Raw genomic sequence first — 24614 nt, 5'->3', positions numbered from 1 at the left:
ATAATAATAATAATAAAATGCGGATAAGCCGTGGCTATGTCCCCGAAGCTTTCTATTTAGACCGAATGCAGCAGAGAGACAGAGAGAAGTACACGGTGGAGAAGTAACAAAACGAAAGCCATCCATGGAGGAAATCGAGCACTCCACCATCGCCACCAATGGCATCAACATGCACGTCGCTTCCATCGGCTCCGGTCCGCCGGTCTTATTCCTCCACGGCTTCCCTGAGCTCTGGTACTCATGGCGCCACCAGCTCCTCTTTCTCGCCTCCAAGGGCTTCCGAGCCATAGCCCCCGATCTCCGCGGCTTCGGCGACTCCGACGTGCCGCCGTCTCCCTCCTCCTATACGCCTTTCCACATCATTGGAGACCTCATCGGCCTCCTCGATCATCTCGGAATCGATAAAGTTTTCTTGGTTGGCCACGATTGGGGCGCGATGATGGCTTGGTACTTTTGCCTTTTCAGGCCCGATCGAGTCAAAGCTTTGGTCAATTTGAGTGTCCATTATACTCCTCGGAATCCGGCAATCTCAACTCTCAGCCTTATCCGGAAATTACTCGGCGACGATTTTTACATTTGTAAATTTCAGGTAAAAGCGATTGAATCTTCGCAGTGTTTTGTGGTTTCTGAAATTGAATGAATCTGTCGCATTAGGCTAATTGATGAATCACTAATTGTGAGATTTGGTTTAGAAACCTGGAGTGGCTGAAGCCGATTTTGGATCTGTGGATACGGCTACGATGATGAAGAAATTCCTGACGATTAGAGATCCAAGCCCTCCGATTATACCTAATGGATTCAAAACACTGAAGACTCCAGAATCCTTACCGCCGTGGTTAACGGAGGAGGATATCGATTACTTCGCCTCCAAATTCGCGAAAACTGGCTTCACCGGCGGACTCAACTACTATCGTGCCTTTGACCTGTGTGAATTTACAAATTTAGCTTGATGAAATAGATTTCTCTGTTCTTATTTTTCTAGGGCCAAGAAACCGATATTGTGTTTTTGCTGATTGATTGCAGAACCTGGGAGCTGACAGGGCCATGGACGGGAGCACAGATCAAAGTTCCTGCGAAATTCGTAGTGGGGGATCTGGATATGGTGTACAATTCTCCAGGTGCGAAGCAGTACATTCACGGCAGCAGATTCAAGAAGGACGTACCACTTCTGGAAGAAGTGGTAGTGATGGAAGGCGCAGCGCACTTCATCAACCAAGAAAAAGCAGATGAAATAAGCGCCCACATCTATGATTTCATCAACAAATTCTGATTTCTGGATGGATACTCAGCTCCTCTGCTTCTTATCCTATCAATGGCAGCACTGCCATAGCAATATCATTTTCACATCCAGTTTCTCTATCTTATCAATTTCATCACTAAAATAAGTTGAATTATAAGTTACTCTTTGAATTCTGAACATTAATTCTATTTAGTCTTTTTGTCTCTAAATTTAAATTAATTAATTTAAAAATTGTCAAAACCCTATTAGCATCCACCAACATAAGTCTCTTACTTTCACATTTGTTTTATATCATAAATTTATTTATTTATTATTATTTCCAATATTTGAGGGAAAAAAAAATTAAATCAATTTCTAATCTGTACTAAAATGATTAAAGGAATGGGAAAAAGGACTAAGGAGGTGTGAAATCAGTGAACACGTTTCACGTGTTGTCTTAATCAAACTTTCTAAGACTTTGATATCGACGTGGTTAGATATTGATGTTTGTATGATGACGCGTGTCATATGTTTGATATGCATGAAATGTTTATGAAAACATGTGACTATAATAAGTTTATGAAATGATATATCAATAATATGCTTGTGGAGTGATATGTTTATATATTGATATGATTATGATGTGTCTGTGATATAATATGACTATGACACATGTTGTGATGTGATGTGCTGATAATACGATATATGTTATGGTGTAACACGTTTGACGATATAATACATGTTTTGACATGCTTTATGATATGATATGTGCATGATATAATATGATATATCAGGATATGTTGTGTGCATGAAATGACATAAGACGATGTATAATATGAATGATACGATATTCAACCCCAATACATGTCTTAGAGGTTTGCTTTGTAAAATGATATGATACGAAGGAAAATTGAAGGGTTGCTTTACATGATTTAATGAATAAAAATGTGGAGATCTCATGCATCAGAAAATTCCTCTTTTATGATGGTAAGAACATGTACGTAATCAGGCAAAAAAAATGATCATTATGTTTATCATAATGCTGCAACTCTGGCAATAGCACTAGAGAACCGTCTGGTGGATCCATACTTTACATGTTTACATCTAACCCCAATAGTATAGGATAGTGTAGTATAGTGCTTGCATCTATCCCCAATAGTGTAGGATAGTACTTACATCTAACCCCAAATAGTGTAGGATACGCCTAAGGACATCCAAACGACAACATCACAAGTCAAGACCATGACACATGCATAAGATAGTTGTATTTAATTTCTTATACTTTAGGTTAGAATATAATGTTACTTTTAATGTTTATTTAAGTCGAGACCATGACACATGTATATGATAATTGTATTTAATTTATTAGAATTTAGGTTAGGGTGGGATGTTTATACTTTTAATGTTTATTTATTTTATTTAATATTTCACTATGTTGTTTTAAAGATGTTTTTGAACACGTAAATCTTATGATGAAGTTTCAAATGATCATTTTCACCTAAAATGATTACGTTATGTATACAGTAGCGACTTTAGCTTAAGTAGAAATCTAAAGTCGTTACATTATTTCTAAATCTTATCTTTCTACGACAAGAAATAAGGTGATCTTCTTAACTTAAAAATACATGATTTTTCTTTTAATTAATCAATGTGGAATTACTCCTCCCAGTACTCACAGAGAACAATAACATATATCTATATTCATATCAAAATTGAGGTCGATATGATGAGATATTTGGATCGGAACATATGCATGCGAACCAAGCAAAGGAAAATGAATGGTGGAAGAACGCGCTCAAAGGGGATACTGGTAGGGGACGACCGGTCCAATCTTGTTCGGTTGAAAATTATTAGGGATTTGTCGATTGATTCATAATTCTCCGACCGATAGAGGTGTACAATTGTACCTTTATGATTATAAGTAGGTCGAATTATGAGACCTACGAGGGAAATGCTTACTAAAGAGAGAATTTGAGAATGTGTCCACATCAGAATGATACAAAATATGAATTGGAACCTATGGTAAATTCCCACCTCGAATACCTATGATTTATACAACAACGATGATGAAAGAGATTAGTGTATAACAAATTAAGATGCTTTAGAACAATAAGATGAAACTTATGAGTTAATAAGCTCACAAGAGTAAAATCCTGAAAACCGACAAGATTTTAGAATGAACTAAGAACCTACCAGCAAGCTATTTGTGCTTTTTCAGATGAAGGTTAGATAGAGCGGTCGAGATAAGAGTGTGCACGAGCTAATAGTCCTCTCTAATCGACAACACAACTGAGCACTCCACATCGAATAAAACCTAATGAAATTTATATTTTTTTATTAAAATAGATCGAAAATAAATTTAAATCATTGGAAATATAGAGATCCAATTTATTTTTTATTTTTAAAAAAGAGAGTAAATAATCTCAAGCGAGGGCTCGTTTCATCAATGGCACATCCAAATTTATTCATTTTGTTCAATAAATTTTCTTCTTGGCTGCAACATCATAGCACGAAGATCGACGGCGTCAATCTCATCGGAGTAGTTCTCCGGCCGGTAGTAGCCGGTGACCGGATCTGGAACCCACGCCACCTTCTCTCTACTCCTTTCTGCTTGTTCCTCCTTCTTCATCATTCCGTCATCCCTCGCCGCTCTTTGCGACGCCGCCATTGCTTCCGCCGTATACCCACGCCTAAATGCAACGTGAAAACCATAATTGAATAACCACAAAGTGAGTCGTTGCGTATATGTATATACATATATATATATATATATACATATATACATATATATGTATGTATGTATGTATGTATGTATGTATGTATGTATGTATATAAGAAATACCTGATGAGAGCGTTAGAAAGTCCATCGGAAACGAGACCGGAGATGATCTTGACGCCGGAGAAGAAGCGAGCCATGGGGAAGATAAAAATTTGAGAATTAAATTAAATTTGAGAATTATATAGAAGGAATATTAGGGAAAATAGAATTCAAATTAAATTTACAAAATATTTATTTCCAATTTTAATATATTCCTTTTCCTAATTTGTTTTATTTCCCTTTCCATTTTGTCTTGTCCTTCATGTAATTACAATAAATCACAAATTTTATTATACGTAAGATTTTCAATTTTCCGTTTTTATTTTTTTAATTTCGAAGTTTTGTCTTTTTTTTTTTTTTTTTTCTTTAAAGAAAATTTCCTTTTCTACCGTTTAGAAATTTCTCGATTTTGGTTCGTTGATTTAACTTTACTCTTTAAATAGTTAACAAAATTATAATGACAATTTATAAAATAATAATGATATTTGCATCAAAATACATTTTTTAACTCGAAATTTAGAGTTTCGGACTTAATGAAATGCTGACTAGACCATCATCTTCCTATGTGGATTGGTGACATGTCAATCTTAACTTAGTTTGAAACTTAATTTTAAAATTGATTATTTTTGATGACTCAGTTTTAAAATTTAAAAATTTGGGTTGAGTCCGGTTGAGAATTTTTAAGACCCAATTTAATTATTCAAATTTAAAAAATTTTCAATTCAGTAATTCTTATTAAATAATGAATACGAGTTAAACATTTATTTATTTATTTTTAAATAAGTAACAACACGTTGAAATTCATTTTTCTGTCGGGTGTCAGGTTAGCTGTAGGCCCAAAAAGCGAAAGCCCAATAAGGGAAAGCCCGAACAATTTAAGCCCACAATAGCTGGCAGGCCACTCCGTCTTCCTCTTCATCCGTAGTTAGGGCTTTCGGACCGACCAGACCCCTGCGAGCGGAGTGACATTGTATGTATCGGATCAAGCCGTCGTTCTTCATGGTCGACTGTCGTTGTTTCCTTTTCGACCTCCTTAGCTTTTCCATTTGAGCATATCTATTTGGCGGACGGAGGTGAAAGAAATGGCGGAGGTCAACAGCACTGGCAATGAAGTTCCTTCGAACATGACCATCTACATTAACAATCTCAACGAGAAAATCAAGCTGGAAGGTATTCTTGAGGCGAGGGGGATGGGGGAGCTTCTTTAATGATCTGAATTATGTTGTGTTTTTTACTGTTTACTCCTTGCTGGAGCAGAATTAAAGAAGTCGTTGAACGCGGTGTTCTCGCAGTTCGGGAAAATTCTGGAAGTGTTGGCTTTCAAGACCTTGAAGCACAAGGGGCAGGCTTGGGTTGTGTTCGAAGAAGTCTCTTCCGCCACTAATGCGATTAGACAAATGCAGGGCTTTCCTTTCTATGATAAGCCTATGGTAATGTGCTTCTTAGCCTTTTCAACTGCGAGAACTTTTATGTTGTTTGTTAAATTCGAGGTTAAGATGAAGACTAAATAAGTGTTGCTGTGAAAATTATCGTTATCGTTCGTATGAGCACTTAATTAATGTAATAAAAATCATAGTGGCGAATGGGAAAGTGCCAATATATTCTCCTGAGCTACGAATTGGAATTGTGTTTGGATTATATTGCGTCTTATCTTATTAGACAGTTGAGATTTAGTTACATATGGCTTCTAAATAATGTGGTTTTGCTGATTATTGCCAAACTGATGGCCTGGTCTGCTTGGATTTTGATAGTGGATATCATTTCGACGAAGCTAAAGAACAATTATTCTTTGATGATCAAGCATGTAACAGAATATGCCCTGAGCCTTCGATCTTGAAGTGTATAGTTCTTAAATATATCCATTGTAGGCGTTTGAATTTATCGACCTGTGCTTTATGGCATTGGTTCTTAATATTTTCAACCGCAACAAGTGGTTGTCAAATGGGGCTTCTGCAAATCTTTTGAAAGTTCTATATTTGTTGAGCATTTCTTGTTTGTAAATCTGGTGGCTAATATCCATATTTTCTTTGCATTTATGAAAATGTGTCATAGGCTTTATATCTTTTTCCATGGTATAAAGTGCAGACAACTTTATATATCATTTATTCCTCTGGTCTATTATTCATCTTTTGTTAGCTGGACTAATATTTTGTGGGAGTGTGGTGTAATACAAAACTAAGTGATGTTGTTTTGCAATGGTGTAGAGGATCCAATATGCAAAGACAAAATCAGATATAATTGCAAAGTCTGACGGTACATTTGTTCCCCGGGAGAAACGAAAGAGGCATGGGGAAAAGGGTATAATTTGTCTTTATTTTCTATTTGACAATTCAAGAAAGTGAAGGAACGTGTTGTCCTATTGCTTATGTAGCAGTGTTTAATCAAAGATTTGTCCATTCTCTTGATGTGGTAGGGAGGAAGAAGAAAGAGCAGCATGATACTAATCAAGCTGGGATGGGTCTGAATCCTGCTTTTTCTGGAGCATATGGCGCAACAGGGGTAAGTATCTCTATTTAATACCTAAACATTAGGTTTTCGAAAATTCTTTATTTTCTATTTGAGCCTTCACTAACTTGCATAGTTGATTCTCCCACAAAGTCAGTTTAGGATATTATGTTCATCTGTTGGTAAAAAATGTATTCCAAGTGTTTCGCTGACGTGATTGTAAACTATAAAATCATAAAGGACAAGTAATAAGAGGTAGAACTTCACTTCTTGAGGCTAATTTTGCTTACTAAGAATGATGCTCTCTCTTCCATTCTCATTTCTCACTCTTTTCAGTAATCTGTATGTTATTCTATGCAATAGGAAGCACTTCATTCTCTTACTCCCTCCTCCTGGTAGTGAAAGTTCATTGTTATTTTTAGTTATTCATTTGGATTTTATCTGCCTTTTTATTTCCTTGCGCAGAGAGAGAAAGATATATATATAGAGAACGAAGAAACGTACCGGAGGGTTATTTGCATTTATTTCTTTTTAGGGTTATTTGCATTTATTTCTTTTTTTCATTTCATATATCACAATGTGATGATTGTTAAAGTATTGGAATTTATAATGTTACTAACGCACAGTCTCTTTCCTTCCCCCCTTCTGAAAATGGTGCAGCACTCTCAAGTCCCTTATCCAGGCGGAGTTATGGTACCAGAAGCACCTGCCCCGCCCAATAGCATTTTGTTTATACAAAATCTTCCCCAGGAGACAACTCCAACGATGCTACAAATGCTTTTCTGTCAGTATCCTGGTTTTAAGGAGGTTCGTATGGTCGAAGCAAAGCCAGGTATTGCATTTGTAGAGTATGGCGATGAGGTACAATCGACAGTAGCCATGCAAGCACTCCAAGGTTTTAAGATGAATCCACAAAATTCAATGTTGATAACCTACGCGAAGAAATAGGATATGAATCTCGTTCTTCACTGTATGGAAAGGCGCTATTATTCGATGCTCAGTACAAGAGATTATTTGTAAGATATGGTCATCTCGTTCTGGCTGGAAATTCTACTCGGCCGTGACTTGTATGATATAATCAGATCAGTTCTCTTAACCAGGAATAGAAGAGATCTCAGATCACAGCGGGATCACAGTGGTTGCCATGATTAGCCGTGAACTCATTCATCATCACATTTTGTTCTCATTTTCATAGTAGTATTTCCTTCTAGTTGTGCTATAAAATAGACCGAAAGTCGTTATAATTAAGAGATTGAAGTGCTGATGATGTTGAGATCTAATTTGGTACAGACTTTATTTTACTGAACAGCAAGCTCTACCGGACAAGATTACAACAATTCCACCGTGCAAGCACAATGAGCTGCTGCTGAAGTGTTGAGGGAGAAATCCAGTAAGTACAGCTTAATTCTTGAACTGAATTTTGTCTAGTATGTAGATTACTCGAGCCTTAGGTGTAGCAGAAGTTTACTTTTACGACATAGCGAGTTCGAGTATGGTTGATATTGTAGATTATGTATTTGTTACATTGGAGAATGAGAGTTGGCTGGAAGAAAAAAAGTTTGTATGAACAAAACATTTATTTAAGCATATGAATCAAAATAACTGTGAAAAATGATGAGATATGTGAGATTAGATTGGCCCTTATGTAGGGTTCGGCGACCCTTGGGTTTCTGATGGCTTCTGTAGGGAGTAGGAAAATGATGATCGGAATAGTGAACCCAAAGCTTATGAAACTTGGATGTAGGCCTTTTATCGTAATAAAATGGAAGTATCTTCTGATATTTGTCCTGTTAAGCTTTGACATGAACTTGTAAGTTCACATAGTTCAAAAGATGGTTGGGACTCATTTTGAAGTTAACCTTAAAGAAATCAACACACATGATTGACTTGAATTCAACACATCCTCAAGTGGCCAGTCTCATTGGAGAGGAGTTTTGAGAGCGAGGGAGATAAGAGGGCATTAGATGGTGTCGCATAAGAGAAACGTTCCAAATTTAGTAGTCATCTTTTCCTATTCTTTCCAAATTTAGTAGTCATCTTTTCCTATTCTTCGACGAAACCCATATAGTTGATCCTCGATGAACGTCACAACCAACGACCTTATAGCCTTTATTTATAATTAGAAACTACATTCATGCAAACGGGCTACATATATGTGATGAAAATTATCCTTTACTCAAAGTCACTGAAAAAAGAAAGAACAATTCAAGCAATGGAGAATGGATGGAGTTCAAAATTTCTTGATAAAGTCATGGATGTGAGTACTGATTTCATGTGGCCTTTCTTGGTTGATGAAGTGAGCAGTATCTTTCATTACTATCACTTCCTCCAGAAACGGCACATCCTTCTTGAATCCCCCATTGTGGATATATTCCTTGGCTCCTGGAAACTGGTAGGTCAGATCCAAATCCCCGACGATGAACTTCACCGGCACGCGAACCTGTGCCTTTGTCCATGATGCAGTCAGCTCCCAAGTTCTGCAACAAAGAAACATGATTTGAACTTGAAAGCATGGAACAATTGTATTGAACTAATAAGAACAGAGCAATCTGAATGGCTAAATCTACGACTTACAGGTCGAAGGCTCTGTAGTAGTTCAATCCTCCAGTAAAGCCTGTCCGCTTGAAAGTGGTAGCAAAATAGTTGATATCGTTTTCTGTCAGCCAAGAAGGAAGGTTTTCTGGGGATGGGATAGAACGAACTCCAACCCCTTTAGGCAGTTTTGGAGGATCTGATCTTCTACTACAGAGAAATTTCTTGAATAACTCAGCTGTGTCAATGGAGGCAAAATCTTCTTCAGCCTCTCCTGGAACCTGTTAGGAACCAATTCATTTTAGTTTCTGCTGTTTATATGAACGTGAAACCTTCTGGTGATTCAATCAAATGGGACTCTCTAGATAACTTAACAAATTAAAGAGAACATGATTCTTTTATATGTTTAAAAGACATATCGTGAGACTTCACATTGGTTGGAGAGGGGCCGAAGCATTTCTTGTGAGGAATTTCTCCCTCGTAGACGCATTTTGAAATCGTGAGGCTAACAGCGATACGTAATGGGACAAAGTAGATCCGTTATAAATGGTATCAGAGACAGACACTGAGTGGTGTGCCAGCGAGGATGCTGGCCCCCAAGGAGATGGATTGTGAGATCCCATATTGATTAACGAGGGGAACGAAGTATTCCTTATAAAGGTGTGAAAATCACTCCTATTAATTGGGCAACAAAGGGATGGATAATGAGGTCCCACGTTGATTGTAGAGTGAAATGAAGCTAAAAGGGTGTGGGATGGATTGTGAGATCTCAATCTCACATTGGTTTGGAGAGGGGAACGAAGCATTCTGTATAAGGGTGGAAACCGAGGCCACTAAGGGGATGGATTGTGGAGGCGACGCCTATAAAGAAAAGGTCATTGTGAGATCTCAAGTTGGTTGGATTGTGGTTGGAAAGGGAAACGAACCATTTTTTTAAGAAGGGTGATGTAAGGGCGAAGGCCCAAGCTATACACAAACATATAAATTTGTACTCTTAAGGAAGAAGGCTAATCAATCATGAGTTAGACCAATCTTATAATTAACCCTCCAATATAAGCAAGTAATACAAATTATATTCACCTGAAACCTGCAAATGTAGAAGTCATCACCAAACGCAGATCTGAAACCCTCAACAAAAGGAATTGCAGGGTTCCTAGGTATGAACTGGACGCTCAGATTCACCAACGCCTTGATTCTATCAGGTCTAAACAGGCAAAGGTACCACGCGATGATCGCCCCCCAATCGTGCCCTACAAGAAACACCTTCTCAATCCCAAGCTCATCCAAAGCCCCAACCAAATCGCCGACGATATGGAGCACAGTGTAGGAAGTATGCGATTCCGGGGACTCGGTATCGCCATACCCGCGGAGGTCCGGCGCGATGGCTCGATATCCGACGGAAGAAAGGTAGAGAAGCTGGTGGCGCCATGAGTACCAGAGCTCGGGGAAGCCGTGGAGAAGAAGAACGACGGGGCCTGTGCCTATGGAGGCGATGTGCATTTTGATTCCATTGGTGTTGATGGTGGTGTGTTCGATCGCGTCCATGGCAGCTCTCTGTCTCGATTTCTCTAACAATTATCGAGAATTGCAGAAGAACTTCCTGCAAGTCCAAGATCAACGGCCGGCACGGTGAGTAATCTTCGAAATCTTCATCCGTTTTCGTCTGATAGTGTGCGTTTCGTAGTGAACAAGATCATTAACCGCATTGAAGGTGGCTTAGCCATCTCCATGGAATGTGGAGTGAAATGACATAGTGGCCCCGCCATTACCAAGAGGGAGCATATGGGAAAATATCTTCCATTTTATAATATATATATATATATATATATATATATTTTTTTTTTTTAAAGTAAAAAAATATATTAAAGTATTATTTTAAAAAGTTATTTATTATTTCTATAATTTTTTTACAAGTTTTTCACAATTAATGAGGATAAAAAAAAAATTATTTGGGGTTTTAATAAATATTTCATAAAGTTTACTATGCATATTACTTGTATTTTGTTATTTTTCATATTTTATTCTTCCTCTATTTTTCTATTTATTCAGGCATTAGACAATTATCTAATTCCTAACGTGTGATAATAATTGTTTATTAGTTCAACATGAATATGTATAAGGTAAGAATTTGAACTTCTAATTATTTGATCGATCATTTATGTCTTGTTTACTTGCCGATAAAATATTTATTATTTTTTGAAATTAATATTTCAAAATTTCAACCGTTAAATTGCAAGGTTACTTTTTTAAACTGAGTTTGAGTTTGAGTTTTGTATCTATTTAGTCCCTACTTTATTTTAAAATTTAAAATAATTTAAATATAATTAATCAATTAAATATAAATTTTAATGTTATTATGAATGGAACTTTATATTTGTATGCATATGAATCTATTTTACTAAAATGTAAAATTTATGGATTAAATTTGAAATAAAAAGATTAAAAAATATAAAATTTTAAAGTTGTGAGACTAATTTTGTAATTTTGAAAAGAAAAAAAAAATATGGATAGAAATTACTTGTTAGGGTCCCGCGAAAATGCTAAGTTCTTTCATTTTTCAAACAAAAATAATGGTTTTCTAAAAGAAGAATTTAAATGAGAAAATTTTGAAGTTTTAATTTGCTAAAACCCTCCACTCCAATCTGAAGTTGAATTGGTTTCAGAAGCTCACTGAAAATTCTGTAAAGCTTGAAGCATTTCCGCCATTGCCAACCTCGAAAAACCCCCAAATTTCTCTCTTCTCACCTCGGAGTGCGCCTCTCTGTGATGCTTTCCTCATTTCGTTTGCTACTTCGTTTCGCAATTCCAGAGTGAAAGACCAAAAATGTTGCATGAACTTCTACTTGCTCTACTGGGTTACACCGGCGATCTGATTATCGACGAAAGAGAGCATTACAATCTTCTAGGGTTGAATCATTTACCTCCCGATGCCCCCATTTCCGGCGAGCCCACGTTCAAGCTAGCCCCTGATATCTCCTTTCTCGAACCCAGCGAAAGGTACGCCCACAATCCACTTCAATTCTGTTCTTTTATACAATTTCTTGATGATGATTTTCTATATTCCGATTCAGGGACTTAATTCAGAGGATCATCGTGTTAGGATTTTACTACAGAGAACTCGACCGCTTTGCTACTAAGTCTAGAAATTTGAGTTGGATTCGTTCTAGTAATGGGTCTTCTTTACCCAATTCTGTGGAGTCGTCTAAAGATAAAACTGAAATCCCCAGTGTGTATAGGAGGGCCATTGCTAATGGCATCGTAGAGATACTGTCTGTTTATAGATCTGCTGTTCTTCATGTGGAGCAGAAACTGTTGTCTGAAACGGTGCCAATTTTGGCAATAGTCACCCAGGGCCTCGATAAGGTTGGTTCTAAGATGATGGATGCCCTTTGTTCTGAACCTAATTTTGTTGTCAATGATTGTAAGATGATGCCATGGATTTGACTTATTTATTGATTGTATTTTATAGTTCTTTGTTCTTTTTCCACCTCTGCATCAACTCGTTCTTGAGATCGAGCGTGACGATATTCGAGGTGGCCAATTACTCAATCTTCTTCACAAACGTTGTCACTGTGGTGTGCCTGAATTGCAGACTTGCATTCAAAGGTATTCAAGTCTCTTCCTGAATCCGAGGCCGCTTTCCATATCCTATATTCATCTAAATTGTTCATTCTTCATTGTAGATCATGTGGCAAGATTAGTTTGCTAGCTACATTTTATTGGAAAAGCTTAATCTGTTAAAATTTTATTTTGTCTCTTCTCTTTTCATATCTTTCCCTCTGCCAAAAGAATAGGCTCCTTTGGCATGGTCATCAGGTAATGTACAATCAACTAGCATCATGGATGGTTTATGGGATCCTTCAAGATAAGCATGGAGAATTTTTCATCAGAAGGTAACTCTAAGAATTGTTGTATCTTATAATAGCAAACATGGGTAGATTGTAAATATATTGTCTCGGACTAAGAAACCGTTGTTTAGAGAGAATAAGTGATAGATAGTCAACCTTGATTTAATTTTTCTTGTTCACATTCTTTTGTATACATTGGGTAATTTTTTACAATCTAGAAATGCACGAGTAATTTTATGATCATCAAATTGCTCAGGCAGGATGGCAGGGAGACTGATCAAGGCTCAGCTGTACAAGTTCTGTCAGAAAAGTTAGGACGCTTATCGACTGATGAATCTTTGACTGATTGGCACCTAGGATTTCACATTTATCTGGTACGTTCATTGCCACGTCTTCTACCGATACTACAGTTTTCTTACTCAACGATCACTGCTTTTCGTTCTTCATGTAGTAACTTAAATTTGAATTGGATTTCAATGGCATTTTCGACATCTTTGTAATTTATCATGGGCTCATCTTGACTGGTTTTTCATCTCCATTTTCTATATGATACATACCATATTCTCACATATTACTTCAATGCTTGCTTACTTCGGCCCTTTTTCTTCTAATATCTATGAGTTTTTGAGTCATCTTGCATGCACATAGACTAATAACCTCACAACGCTCTTCTGATGGGCCTTTTAAATTCTGTTGAAGTGCACTAATGATTGTTGACACATCGTGTTTTGAACAGGGGTTTGAATCTGAACATAATTGCTAACCGATCTTTTCCTTTCTCGCTTTGCTTTCAGGATATGCTTCCTGATTATATTCATATGAAGGTTGCAGAATCAATTCTTTTTGCTGGTAAAGCCATTAGAGTTCTTCGGAACCCAAGCAACGCCTTTTGGTGTCAGGGTGCTGGAAACCAATCACATTCACATATGCCTAGATTACCTCTGAAGATTAAAGGAAATACAAGAAACTTTCCCCTTCAAAAGGAACCTTTTTTTGCCACAAAGTTGACTGGAGAAGAATTGCTTCTGCAATCTGAAGCTGATAAGATAGAAGCCATGCTTTTAGATCTCAAGGTTTAGACAATAATGTCGATTAGATTACCACTGGAACATGGATTGGCTTCAATTTGTTTCCTATCTGCCTATCATAACATCCCTACTTAGATAAATGGCCTTTCATTATGTACAGGAATCATCTGAGTTTCATAAGAGATCATTTGAGTCTGCTATTGATTCAATTAGGGCTATTGCGGCTAGTCATCTCTGGCAGGTTCTGATTATGGAACATGTAGTTCTACTTTTTATTTCATCCTTTTATAATTCGCTAACATATCTCGGCAGCTTGTAGTTGTGCGTGCTGACCTGAATGGACACCTCAAGGCCTTAAAAGACTATTTCCTTTTAGCAAAAGGTGATTTCTTCCAGGTAAGAGATGGACTAATATGAATTTAAGTTCTTTAGTTTATTCTTCAATTATCTTTTATTGTTCGTATATATGTTGTAGAAGACTGGTTCCCGGATTCGGTAGTCGTTAAGAAGAAACTTTAACTGAGATGTCATCTCCACATTTGTTCCCATGTCTTTGTTGTATTCATGTGTTTATATTCTATATCCTTTGCTTGATTTTACCTTAATAAAATATGCTAGAAGACCAATATCTTTTGTTGTTTGAGCTTACTGGTGTTAGAACATTCCTTATTGTTACTTCATATTATATTATGCTGATAGGATGATTGGTTATTCTAGTGTTTTCTTGAGGAAAGTCGCCATTTGATGCGTCTACCCCCTCGCCAGTCGACTGCTGAAGCTGATCTTATGATCCCATTTCAGTTGGTAATTTTTCTTGTGCAACTCGACTATGCTAGTTCTTCATTATTTATGTGATTGCATAAACTTTGTCTCCATAATTCACATACCATGCAGGCTGCAACAAAGACTACAAGTGATGAAGACAGATACTTTTCGAGAGTATCATTGCGGTAAGTTGTTGCTAAATTTATTCCAATTCTAACTATATATATACCTATACACACACACACATTTATATGCACATATAATGGGGAACCAGCTTAGCGCTTAATCGTGCCTATGGTAATCCTTTTCACTTCTACTAGGATGCCATCGTTCGGAGTCAAGGTCAAGTCTGCCCAAGGAGACCCAAAGGAAAAAACTTACACCGATGGAAATCCTGGGGGTGCTCTATCAAATATATCTTCAGATATGTCTCTTGATGGCTGGGATGGTGTTGCTCTTGAATACTATATTGATTGGCCCCTGCAGTTATTCTTTACTCAAGAAGTGCTCTCTAAGTAAGCATTGGATTTTACCTTTTTCTTTTTGGATAATGGGAGTATTAAGGGTCCACTACTTGCATCATGTACATGACCTCACTAATCTTCCCAAGGCTTTGCCTGCTTCAAGGCGAGCTCCAAGAGACAACAAGGGCTTAAGTTACTAACTATGGATCTTTTAGTCGTCCCATTTTCTTTTAAGCAAACACAGGTTACGAGAGAATATCATTAGCTCGGTTTGTGGTGATGTTATTTGCAGGGGTTTAAAAGTTCTTACAATGGAAGCAGAGGCATGTTTTTTGAGTATCCATTGTAAACTCGTATTTTTAGTGTTCTTGGGGGAGTGGGGAGCTTATGAATCCCTTTGGCTTGCTGCATCTTTCAACTGTTGACAAGATGAATGGTTCAGGTATTGCAGGGTCTTCCAATATTTATTGCGGCTGAAGCGAACGCAAATGGAATTGGAGAAATCATGGGCATCCCTCATGCACCAAGATCATGCTGATTTTTCTAAAAATCGCAATGCTCGATTTGATGGTTCGATATCTCCACAGAAAAGGCAACGTTTTAGACAGATGTGGCGTGTAAGAGAACACATGGCATTCTTGATCAGGAATCTTCAGTTTTATATCCAGGTCAGATTTAATACCTTCTATTGACTTCAATGTCATGCACTTGAAATATCGCTCATTATTTGTAAATAAGTTCGTTATTTGTCATCTAGGTCGACGTGATTGAATCTCAATGGAATATTTTGCAAGATCGTATCCAAGATTCTCATGATTTCACGGAGCTCGTGGGATTTCATCAAGAGTATGTATAGTGACTAGTTTTATATGGTTTTCTTAATGATTCGTCTATCACAGCTCGTCTTCACCATCTTTTTTTTTTTAAAACATTTTGATCAGTTGGTTTTTGATGAGCTGATCTTTGGAGGATTCAGAGATAATCTGTTGTAATAAATTGAAAACTTCTGCTAATGCATTTAAGCACCTGGTGCAGGTACTTATCTGCTTTAATTTCACAGTCATTTTTGGATATCGGTTCGGTTTCGAGGATACTGGATGGCATAATGAAGCTTTGCCTACAGTTTTGCTGGAGTATAGAAAATCAAGACAAAAGTTCAGACCCTTCTGAACTGGAGCACCTAACTGAGGTCTAGCATATAGTTTTACACAATTTTATTTCATAGCTCTTGATCAGATATTCCTAAAATGGTATAGATGTCTTATTATGTGATACCATTACATTTGATTCTAGGAATTCAACAAGAAATCAAACTCCTTATACACGATTTTGCGAAGTAGCAGGCTGGTCGGGAGTCAAAGGGCTCCGTTCCTGAGACGTTTCTTGATGCGTTTGAATTTCAATTCCTTCTTTGAGGTAAAAAGTCTCTCTTTTCTTTATTTTTATTTTCAACTCTTAAAGGGCTTGGTAGTTAGGCATCCAAGATATATAGAAATAGACCTCGTCGAAAACTTAATAACTTAAAACCTTAGTTTTCTTCTCGAGCTAGCCTCCGAGTGGGTGAAGCCTCCTCCTTAGAGATTCGTGGGATAGATAGATTATATGAGTATAATTTAAGGAGTGGAACCCTGAATAGCTTGGATATTCCAGAAGTGTTTTCGCGTATGCTTTTAGTTGAATGATGTATCATTTTTGTTGTTCTACAACAGGCCACTGCAAGAGGAGTGCTCAACGTTGTTGGACCACGTCCAGCAGCACTTCCTGTCCTAAATCAACAATAGCACCAATTTCATGTTGCCGATATTCACTGAAAACTCAGATGTGCTCATTTGTGTTCATTTTTGTAGTGTAGAATCATATATATATATATATATATATATATATATAGATTTTGGTCATGGAAGATAGGAGCACTTCGGATGGATATTGCTGGTTGAACCAATCATGGGTAGGATTGATTTTTTGTCTTTGTTGTTATTACAATCTTCATGAACGAAATTGGAGATGGGGTGAAGATTTTCAATGGAAATTTTATAGGGAATTACTTCACGTACCTGTTCTTCCTATCAAAGCATATACTCATGAACTTTGGCTATTTCTTCATAGTATGACATAAATGTCACCTAAGGCATAACTTTTGATTCAAATACAATTCAGTAAATAAGACATTTTTGTTCGAAAGAAAGAATAATAATAATAGTAAATAATATTACAATTACGATGGTGTATTCTTGGAAAAAATGGCTGTACTACGTTTTAATGTAAAAGGTAGAAAATAATAACTTGTGACTATTGTTGCATTGAAATGAGTTCTCTATATTTCTATAATCCAGAACGGGGAAGGCTAAAATTGAGATCACTGGGTTCAGATGATATCTGAAACCTTGAGAGAAGACAGCACCACAAAGATGAGCCAGAGCAACATGAAAAAGATGCACGTAACCCAAGCCCAAAGCCTTGGCCCTCCAAGTTCTGCACCTAATGTTAGACGCCTAAACACAAGCACGGCAATGCAAGCCACCGAAGTCGAAAAAAACACCAGCAATGAGAAGCTGAGGCCTGCAGCATCCTTTATCTTCAGGGGCTCTCTATACGCTATGAAATTGTATGCAGTGTTTATCAGCCATGGAACTCCAATTCCCACGTATATGTTCACTGAATTGCTGCAAATTTGTCAAGCAATACAATTGACCTTTAATCCACATATTGCTTTCAATGTTCCCATTTCTCTTCAAAATCAGGTGAGAATTTCCAGAGATGTACAGCTTTTTCCATTTTCAAGATTCAATTGTTTTCACCAACATATCATATTATGAGAAATGATGGGAAGAAGAACCCTACGGCAATGATTCCAGATAAGGATTTAAGGGAAAAAAGAACTGGAAAGGTTTCCGTCCGGTTCCCCTCTACTTCTAACTTCTAAGGGCTGCCTTTTTGCATCTATATTCCTTAAGAAGATCCAGAATAGGGAATAAGCCCTCAGATTTTCATTGTCTAATTTATCTCCTACCGTTCACACTACAATTAAGGCTTACATCCCAACTGCCTGAGAGAACCCCCTCACATAATGTTTAAATAACACAATCAGCATGACGCCTAGACGTTAAACACAAAGTTAGCAGAAAAGACTTATTTATAACATTTTAAAGGAGAGGATACAAATCAACACCAGAACAAAATTTAAAATCAAGGCCTAGAAATTTTTTAAAAGGATCGAGATTAAATAAACACACTTTGTAATTTAACCTACTATTTATATTTGTCTGGACAGACCGACCACTACATTATTCCACACAAACATTTACATATACAAGAGAATACGAGGTAAAGTAATGGAGTTCGGAGAGAACCTACCTGCAAGTAATGTTCGCAATGGCAGAGTCTGCGGTTGTCTGGCGCTCAGCAGCAATCTTACTAGCCACTAAATCTGGCCAAGAAGTTCCACTTGCCAATGCTGTAAATGCTATGACATAAGGATTTATTCCTGCGTAACACAGAAGATGAAAAAAATCAGAACACCTGCGAGAAAAATAAAATGACATAAAGGAGATGGCATTATTTCCTACGCTATTGAGTCATAATAGCCTTCACCGAAAATAGAGGAAAGTTCATATTTTTTTATTGAACAGTAAGGAGAACCTGAGACACAGCTTATTAGATCTGTGAGCTTAGTGACAATATAAGCTATCCCACTGATGAAAATAAGGGAGCAAATAAAGGCAAGCCATCCATGAGCAATGTGATAAGGAGGTACAAAGGCAAACAAAAGCCTCCACGGAGCAAGAAGCAACCGCCAGCATAATCTTGCAAGTCGTAAATAGATGTTATACTGCTTCTTTGATTCCGAAGTTTTCAACTGACAAAAGGAATCACCAAATAGAAATTTAAAATTGGTTAAATTTCTCCAGCTCATGTAGGAGGATAAACAATGCCCACTCGCATATAACAAGGATGAGTTAAGAATAATTATTAAATAAGTCTGAAGAACATTTGACAATTTTCTTCTGAGTGACAATTAGTGTTTGGATTGTTTATACATAATTCTTGACTTGTCTCGCAGGATAATTGCCATCCCATAAAACTTGGTATAAGAAAACCCTTAGAATAGATGGCAATTGAAATTTAAACTCACGGCTTTAAAAGCAGAGATACTTGCTTCTTTGACAACAAGACCAACCATACTGGTAACCAGCATTCAATTATGAAGCATAATTCCTTGGTAGGCAAGGGAAAATGATCGACTATCATAAAAGCATATAAGACATTACCGAAAGGGCATCCAAAAACTGCTGTTTCCACATTGTAAGCACGTGAGGGTGGTCTTCATTTTCATCCATCTCCAGAGAATTACTACAGGAGGATTCACCGACATCATGTCCAGGAACTTCATGATACACTAGAAGTTGGAGATATCAATATGCAGGCAAAATGGTTTTTATTTTCAAAAAAAGGCAGGTAATATAAAAGGTTGCAATAAATTTTAATACAATTTATTTCCATGAGAAACTATAATTTCATCAAGGAAAGAGAAAGGTTTCCCATCAAACAAAGGGGCAAAAATGGAATGGTATGCTCATGATTCTTATGAATATCTATAAAAAAGATTAGCATAAACTATCAAACTTGTAACCTTAACCTTACACAACAAAAGAGTAACAAAACTTCCAATAAGCAAAAGAGAAAACTCAGAAACATTCTTTGAATTGAAAGTTTCATCATCTTCCTGATTCCTAATATGTATCTTCCTGATTCCTAATATGAATAAAATAATCTCCCATCAATTCCACTCATGAGCATTTTGCATTTGGTAGAACAATGAAAATCAACTGTACAAATGTAAGTGGAGCACTAAAATACAAATTCATCTCTGTAGGGTCATATTCATATTGTTTTGTGATGGGAGATTCTCTTGCAACGTCCTTGGCTTACATCCTTCAATTTTTACTTGTAATAAACAACCAATCAATAAGCCTCACGTACAAATTCTATCAAACTCTCAGTTAGAGCCATAACTTTCTGGCCTCTGGAAACTAATGACAATTACATTCTTACCATCATAAATTTTCACTACGGAAAGATTATGAAGCATTTCAGTTCAGCCTATTTCCCAAACAACATACTGAAAAATGAATCAATTTAACTATTACCTTTCTTATCTTTATCATGGATAGAGAAAATGTCAACAATGCTTCTCTGATCATTTTCATGGGCTTGAAAGTCCTGCTTGCATATAGCAGTCTCAGGTGGCACCCATTCCTCTGGCCTCTGAGTTCTTTCCCTGGCAAGTCAGAATGGAATTTAGAAGCATATTTCCAAAAGAACCTGTCTTGTTTCCACCATCACAAGAAAAAAAAGGGAAATAGAAATAGGAAAAAGGAGAGAGATCAAGCATACATGGGAAGGGACAAGTAGGGCCATCGCTTATCTTGAGCGTATGCATGTGTAAGCAGTAATCCATACTGTAGCACAGTCAACAAAGCTTCCCAAAGAGTTATTACATTTGGAGTCCACACCTAAGAGTACAATATATATCAGCTATGATACTTTGACATAACGCAGTTAGAGTTGCTTCAACGTTAAAACTTGAGATTAAAGAGAAAATACAATACATGTGATGTCAAAAGGGGCAAGAAAAGAGTTAGAGCATCCTACCAAAGAGAAAATGTAAAGTATTACCTCCAAAATAATGTACAGCCAAATATAAGCCCAGAAAGACCAAGCAAGCTCAACTAGCCAAACTCCTATATCAGATATTTTTTTCAACTCTCCTGCCTTAGGCACTACAACGCAAACAGCATGAATGGGAAAAAGGTCGAAAGCAGCAGAACCAACCAGAGTTCCAGGTCCCAGACCTATATTACATTAAGTCAAATAATAAACAAAAATTATTGTATGGCAATAGAGTACCATCCCACACAATCAGACTTCTAGAGAGGGGGAAAAAATCAATAGTTTCTACTCATAATACAAAGCCTTTTAACCCTCATGGCTAAAAAAGTAATAATAATAGTAATAAAGAAAAGAACCCGATGAACTGTACTATAAAGTTAATTTCAAGTGTCAGGCAGAAGGCATGCATAAGCTTTTGGGCGTGAATTGGCTAACCAGATAACATTGATGAATGAAGTAAAATTTAATATATCTTTTTATATGTAAAATTCAAATTTTAAAAAAAGAAAAGAAAACAGAGTTCAGCAAGTTCATTCACTTGAAAGTCCTAGTTTAGAGCTTATGCGAGGAAAGGAAGTAAGTGAATGAACCTCCAGCATACAGGTTGCCAATATTTCGAATAGCATCAATAGTAGCTAAGGATATTTGAGGAAAGCTAGTGCCAAACGCCAGTAAGCTGATATCTGCAATTGTAAAATTCCAGACCTTCTCATATCGAACAATTTTAGTGTTGTTGTATGGATCTATCTCTACCACCTTCCTTGAGTGCTTCACAACATTTTCCATGGACCGGAAAAATCGAGCAGTAATAGCAGACAATCCGATGAAACAATATGCAAGGCCCATAAAATATAGGAATATCCGAAATGCATCCCCAAGGGAAGTTTCACTACTAAAAATTAAGTAGCTTTCACACTTTCCGGTCCCAATAATACTAGAAATTCCGTGTCTGCTTTCTACACTTTCTTTAGCTAATGGTACCATTTTAATCAACTGCCAGACACAAATCCAATAAAGGGAAATCAAATTTAATTGCAAAATATCAATGAGCCTAATAAATAAAGAGCAGCAGCATCCTTTGATGTAAAATGACAACAAATGATACCATGAGAAAAGAAACTGCAAGTCAAGAGTCCGATCAACGCACATTAGTTCTCTTGCAAGACATCAATTAGGACATGAATTACAATAAATACCTTTTCATGTACTGTGACCATCATTCAATACTCCTTTTATACATTGAACAAGAATACAACATTATTAATCAAAAAGCAGTTACTAAGGTCTCAGACAACGTCATGAATGTTTGTTAACTAGGTGTTAGTATCATGGCATCCAAAGCCTTTAAAACCCTCATTCTGTCTAAGACTATGTATCCACAATCTTTCAAATTTTATTTGCTTACTAGGAAAAAAATCTCGAGCGTGAACTACTATGAATTAGTGCTAAACCACCATCAGAGTTCAAGCCCTAAAATCAAAGGTACGCTGGGCTCCCAGCCCACTCAATCTCTCTTGTAGCATTATGCCCTATGCCAAGTAAGCTCATCTTGAAACGCAGCTCCAACTTCTACTGCAGTGGACGATCATTTTGATACAATGTTCCACTTTAGAAAAAAACTCCATCTTCCTGGATCTATCTCGTCAAATGGTGGTAATTCGTCCTTCCGCATGAAAGCTTAGCTCATCATCTTCACCCCCTCTCAGACCATTCCACTCATTTCCCCGCTCTCACCCTCCTAGATCAAAGCAACCAGCTGCTTCCCTTTCATTGAATTCCCTTGATTCGAAGGTCCACCCTTGCATGCTCAGCTTCTTGTTTCTTCAATAGCAGCTTAACTCACCCTCCACTAACATTGTAAAGATCCTTTCAAGCACTGGTATCTTGTACACTTCCACTACCATAGGCCCCAATCATTGCTCTACTGATTTCATACGGTTGTCCATTTTCTTCCCTCTTTACGTGCTCTAAGAAGTGTTGAGATACTACTTGATAAAAATTCATAGTATAGAAGAAGAGAGATGAGCCAAACAAGTTTTCAAGAAACTTTAGTCTCTCCCTAGTCACACAACTCTTGCTTTTCTTTAACGTACCCATGTACATTACAGAAGATTGCCCATCCTATCATGCTAAAGCCCAAAAAGAAACCTAGACATGTGATTTATAGACTCCTAAGTTAACTCATGCCTACCTGTCAACCAATTTTATGCATAACTTGGCTCAGGTAACTTTCACCTAGCATAAACGAAAGGGATTCAGGACTTATCCTTCCTATCATATCCACATGCCTGGAAAAATAATTTGAATACCTAGTTGGAAAACTGTTGGCTACAAGAAAATCATTCCCAAGTAATAGCCCATTTTCCAATCAATGCAGAAAGTATGCAGACGACCCATTTTATGTCGATTAACACAAACTTACCAATTCTTGACAAGTGTCACACATCAGCCATGGATGAACGCTCAATGAGCTTTGTGGATCGATCATTTTTTCAAGTAAGATCCCTGGAGGAAAAAATGTTACTTCTCCAACTCAAGTTTCAGGTCATATCATCCAGGCTCAAACATACTCTACCGACATTCTAATTAGTGTTGAACCCTGCACTATCTTGTTTTTTCTTAGTTCTTTACGGTGACATCGTAATCGATAGCCAGAATGCAGGAGAGCTAACGAGAGCATCATCTTTGCCAGTAAGTAGTGAAAGAAAATTACAGGTCGGTATTTAAAATTGGAAGGTAGTAATTCTAATCAAAGAACTAACAAGCAGTGAAATGTTCCGTCTGCATTTCAAGCAACATAACTTGTAACCAAGCCCATCAGAATTCAGAACTGAGTCAACTATCTTTAGCAACTAAATGAAAATGTCAAAAGGACGAACTAACATGCATCAAACAATCAAGCATGTCAATGAAGATTAATAAAATTAAAATAAATAAATAAATAAATAAAGAAGAGGAAAACTACAGAAACTCAGCACAAATACTAATCACAGTACATTCTCAATAGAATATCAAAGAAACGCAATGACTTAAAATGAAACCACGATCTAATCACGGAAGGGAAATAATAAATCAACGAAGATACCTCCGAAGGAAGATGTTAACAGCAGCTGAGAGTTGAACAGTAACTAAACTAAAGTGAGCGCTACAGTACTCGCCGGAACATCACCGTCCCGTGCTCTCTCCGGCACTGAAGCATCGCCGTCCAGCATCGTAGAGATGGAAAATTGATGTGGTTTGGAGAGGACTGGGAGTATCTACACCATCCATTCGATTGGAAGATTTGACATTATAAGAAATCTGATTTTGTCTCTTTCCTTTCCTCTTCCAACGAAAACGGAAAAAGACAATTTGTAAAATCAATTTTCTTTTGTATTTTTTCTAATGCAAAATTAGTAGCCGACACATTAAAGCATATATTATATAGTTTTTTTTTTTTAAAAAAAATATTATAATTAAAAAAATTAAAATCTAATTCCAAAAGATTGGGCTAAAGGACCAAGATTTAGCGAGATTTAGCCACACATGTGACTTATTGACATGGCTCAACACCCGAACACAGACGTATATGTCATAGAGGATACAAAATCTAATGTAAATAAGTGTCTTATTGACACGGCCCAATACTCGAACACAGACATAAATGTCATAAATGATACAAAATCTGATGTAAGTACCTGACTTATTGACACGACTCAACACTCGAACACATATGTAAATGCCATAGAGGATACAAAATCTGATGTAAGTACCTGACTTATTGACACGACCCAATACTCGAACACATACGTAAATGCCACAAAGGAAACAAAATCTGGTGCAAGT

General features: G+C 36.9%; 6 protein-coding genes across 7 annotated transcripts; 3 read left to right on the top strand and 3 right to left on the bottom strand.

The window, feature by feature from the left end:
- Window positions 1–40: 40 nt before the first annotated feature.
- LOC111791604 (epoxide hydrolase 1) lies at window positions 41–1432 on the top strand. Its single transcript, XM_087122203.1, has 3 exons — window positions 41–589; window positions 693–925; window positions 1024–1432. Exons 1-3 carry the CDS (start codon window positions 125–127, stop codon window positions 1268–1270), a joined length of 945 nt encoding a protein of 314 aa, XP_086978329.1. The 5' UTR covers window positions 41–124; the 3' UTR covers window positions 1271–1432.
- A 2129-nt stretch (window positions 1433–3561) lies between these two features.
- On the bottom strand, window positions 3562–4136 carry LOC111791608 (protein SENESCENCE-ASSOCIATED GENE 21, mitochondrial). The gene is made up of 2 exons (XM_023673001.2): window positions 4062–4136; window positions 3562–3909 (listed from the first exon to the last, which is right to left on the bottom strand). Exons 1-2 carry the CDS (start codon window positions 4133–4135, stop codon window positions 3681–3683), a joined length of 303 nt encoding a protein of 100 aa, XP_023528769.2. The 5' UTR covers window position 4136; the 3' UTR covers window positions 3562–3680.
- Window positions 4137–4960: 824 nt separating this feature from the next.
- On the top strand, window positions 4961–8104 carry LOC111791605 (U1 small nuclear ribonucleoprotein A). Its single transcript, XM_023672999.2, has 5 exons — window positions 4961–5207; window positions 5295–5467; window positions 6242–6335; window positions 6451–6536; window positions 7143–8104. Exons 1-5 carry the CDS (start codon window positions 5120–5122, stop codon window positions 7428–7430), a joined length of 729 nt encoding a protein of 242 aa, XP_023528767.1. The 5' UTR covers window positions 4961–5119; the 3' UTR covers window positions 7431–8104.
- Window positions 8105–8563: 459 nt separating this feature from the next.
- LOC111791601 (epoxide hydrolase 3) lies at window positions 8564–10699 on the bottom strand. The gene is made up of 3 exons (XM_023672995.2): window positions 10095–10699; window positions 9057–9295; window positions 8564–8959 (listed from the first exon to the last, which is right to left on the bottom strand). The coding sequence occupies exons 1-3, from the start codon at window positions 10557–10559 to the stop codon at window positions 8713–8715; spliced, it is 951 nt and encodes a 316-aa protein (XP_023528763.1). The 5' UTR covers window positions 10560–10699; the 3' UTR covers window positions 8564–8712.
- Window positions 10700–11596: 897 nt separating this feature from the next.
- Window positions 11597–17168, top strand: GCP4 (GAMMA-TUBULIN COMPLEX PROTEIN 4). Its single transcript, XM_023672461.2, has 16 exons — window positions 11597–12011; window positions 12086–12377; window positions 12484–12620; window positions 12809–12907; window positions 13119–13236; window positions 13657–13935; window positions 14051–14131; window positions 14203–14286; window positions 14608–14694; window positions 14785–14840; window positions 14976–15170; window positions 15562–15787; window positions 15877–15965; window positions 16155–16308; window positions 16413–16535; window positions 16829–17168. The coding sequence occupies exons 1-16, from the start codon at window positions 11839–11841 to the stop codon at window positions 16898–16900; spliced, it is 2265 nt and encodes a 754-aa protein (XP_023528229.2). The 5' UTR covers window positions 11597–11838; the 3' UTR covers window positions 16901–17168.
- A 27-nt stretch (window positions 17169–17195) lies between these two features.
- Window positions 17196–24127, bottom strand: MHX (magnesium/proton exchanger). 2 transcript variants are annotated; one of them, XM_087122643.1, is made up of 9 exons: window positions 23875–24127; window positions 21380–21782; window positions 20796–20971; window positions 20514–20632; window positions 20267–20397; window positions 19388–19503; window positions 18759–18975; window positions 18474–18603; window positions 17196–17782 (listed from the first exon to the last, which is right to left on the bottom strand). In XM_087122643.1, the coding sequence occupies exons 2-9, from the start codon at window positions 21771–21773 to the stop codon at window positions 17485–17487; spliced, it is 1581 nt and encodes a 526-aa protein (XP_086978769.1). In that variant the 5' UTR covers window positions 21774–21782; window positions 23875–24127; the 3' UTR covers window positions 17196–17484. The 2 variants fall into 2 exon arrangements, with proteins under 2 accessions (XP_086978769.1, XP_023528234.2); XM_023672466.2 differs by having other exon boundaries at window positions 19388–19515; window positions 23875–24125.
- Between the last annotated feature and the right edge of the window lie 487 nt (window positions 24128–24614).

Source organism: Cucurbita pepo, chromosome 3, assembly GCF_057944985.1.
Source record: "Cucurbita pepo subsp. pepo isolate OVF chromosome 3, ASM5794498v1, whole genome shotgun sequence".
Taxonomy (NCBI): Eukaryota; Viridiplantae; Streptophyta; class Magnoliopsida; order Cucurbitales; family Cucurbitaceae; genus Cucurbita; species Cucurbita pepo.
Note: the sequence above shows the minus strand (reverse complement) of the source record. Positions and strands in the feature narration are given on the sequence as shown.

Bases quoted from the DNA above. Each gene is read 5' to 3' on its own strand.
- MHX (XM_023672466.2), bottom strand. From the start codon at position 21,773: ATGGTACCATTAGCTAAAGAAAGTGTAGAAAGCAGACACGGAATTTCT. The intron at 20,972-21,379 runs GTTCATTCACTT...AATGTAATATAG, and splicing joins TGGCAACCTGTATGCTGGAG to GTCTGGGACCTGGAACTCTG. The intron at 18,976-19,387 runs GTAATGTCTTAT...TCCTTTTGTCAG, and splicing joins AGTTTTTGGATGCCCTTTCG to TTGAAAACTTCGGAATCAAA.
- LOC111791605 (XM_023672999.2), top strand. From the start codon at position 5,120: ATGGCGGAGGTCAACAGCACTGGCAATGAAGTTCCTTCGAACATGACC. The intron at 5,208-5,294 runs GTATTCTTGAGG...TTGCTGGAGCAG, and splicing joins CGAGAAAATCAAGCTGGAAG to AATTAAAGAAGTCGTTGAAC. The intron at 5,468-6,241 runs GTAATGTGCTTC...GCAATGGTGTAG, and splicing joins CTTTCTATGATAAGCCTATG to AGGATCCAATATGCAAAGAC.
- LOC111791601 (XM_023672995.2), bottom strand. From the start codon at position 10,559: ATGGACGCGATCGAACACACCACCATCAACACCAATGGAATCAAAATG. The intron at 9,296-10,094 runs GTGAATATAATT...GGTTCCTAACAG, and splicing joins TCTACATTTGCAGGTTTCAG to GTTCCAGGAGAGGCTGAAGA. The intron at 8,960-9,056 runs GTAAGTCGTAGA...TCTTTGTTGCAG, and splicing joins TACTACAGAGCCTTCGACCT to AACTTGGGAGCTGACTGCAT.
- LOC111791608 (XM_023673001.2), bottom strand. From the start codon at position 4,135: ATGGCTCGCTTCTTCTCCGGCGTCAAGATCATCTCCGGTCTCGTTTCC. The intron at 3,910-4,061 runs GTATTTCTTATA...CGTTGCATTTAG, and splicing joins CTTTCTAACGCTCTCATCAG to GCGTGGGTATACGGCGGAAG.
- GCP4 (XM_023672461.2), top strand. From the start codon at position 11,839: ATGTTGCATGAACTTCTACTTGCTCTACTGGGTTACACCGGCGATCTG. The intron at 12,621-12,808 runs GTATTCAAGTCT...CCAAAAGAATAG, and splicing joins TTGCAGACTTGCATTCAAAG to GCTCCTTTGGCATGGTCATC. The intron at 15,171-15,561 runs GTAAGCATTGGA...TGAATGGTTCAG, and splicing joins ACTCAAGAAGTGCTCTCTAA to GTATTGCAGGGTCTTCCAAT.
- LOC111791604 (XM_087122203.1), top strand. From the start codon at position 125: ATGGAGGAAATCGAGCACTCCACCATCGCCACCAATGGCATCAACATG. The intron at 590-692 runs GTAAAAGCGATT...GATTTGGTTTAG, and splicing joins TTTACATTTGTAAATTTCAG to AAACCTGGAGTGGCTGAAGC. The intron at 926-1,023 runs GTGTGAATTTAC...GATTGATTGCAG, and splicing joins TACTATCGTGCCTTTGACCT to AACCTGGGAGCTGACAGGGC.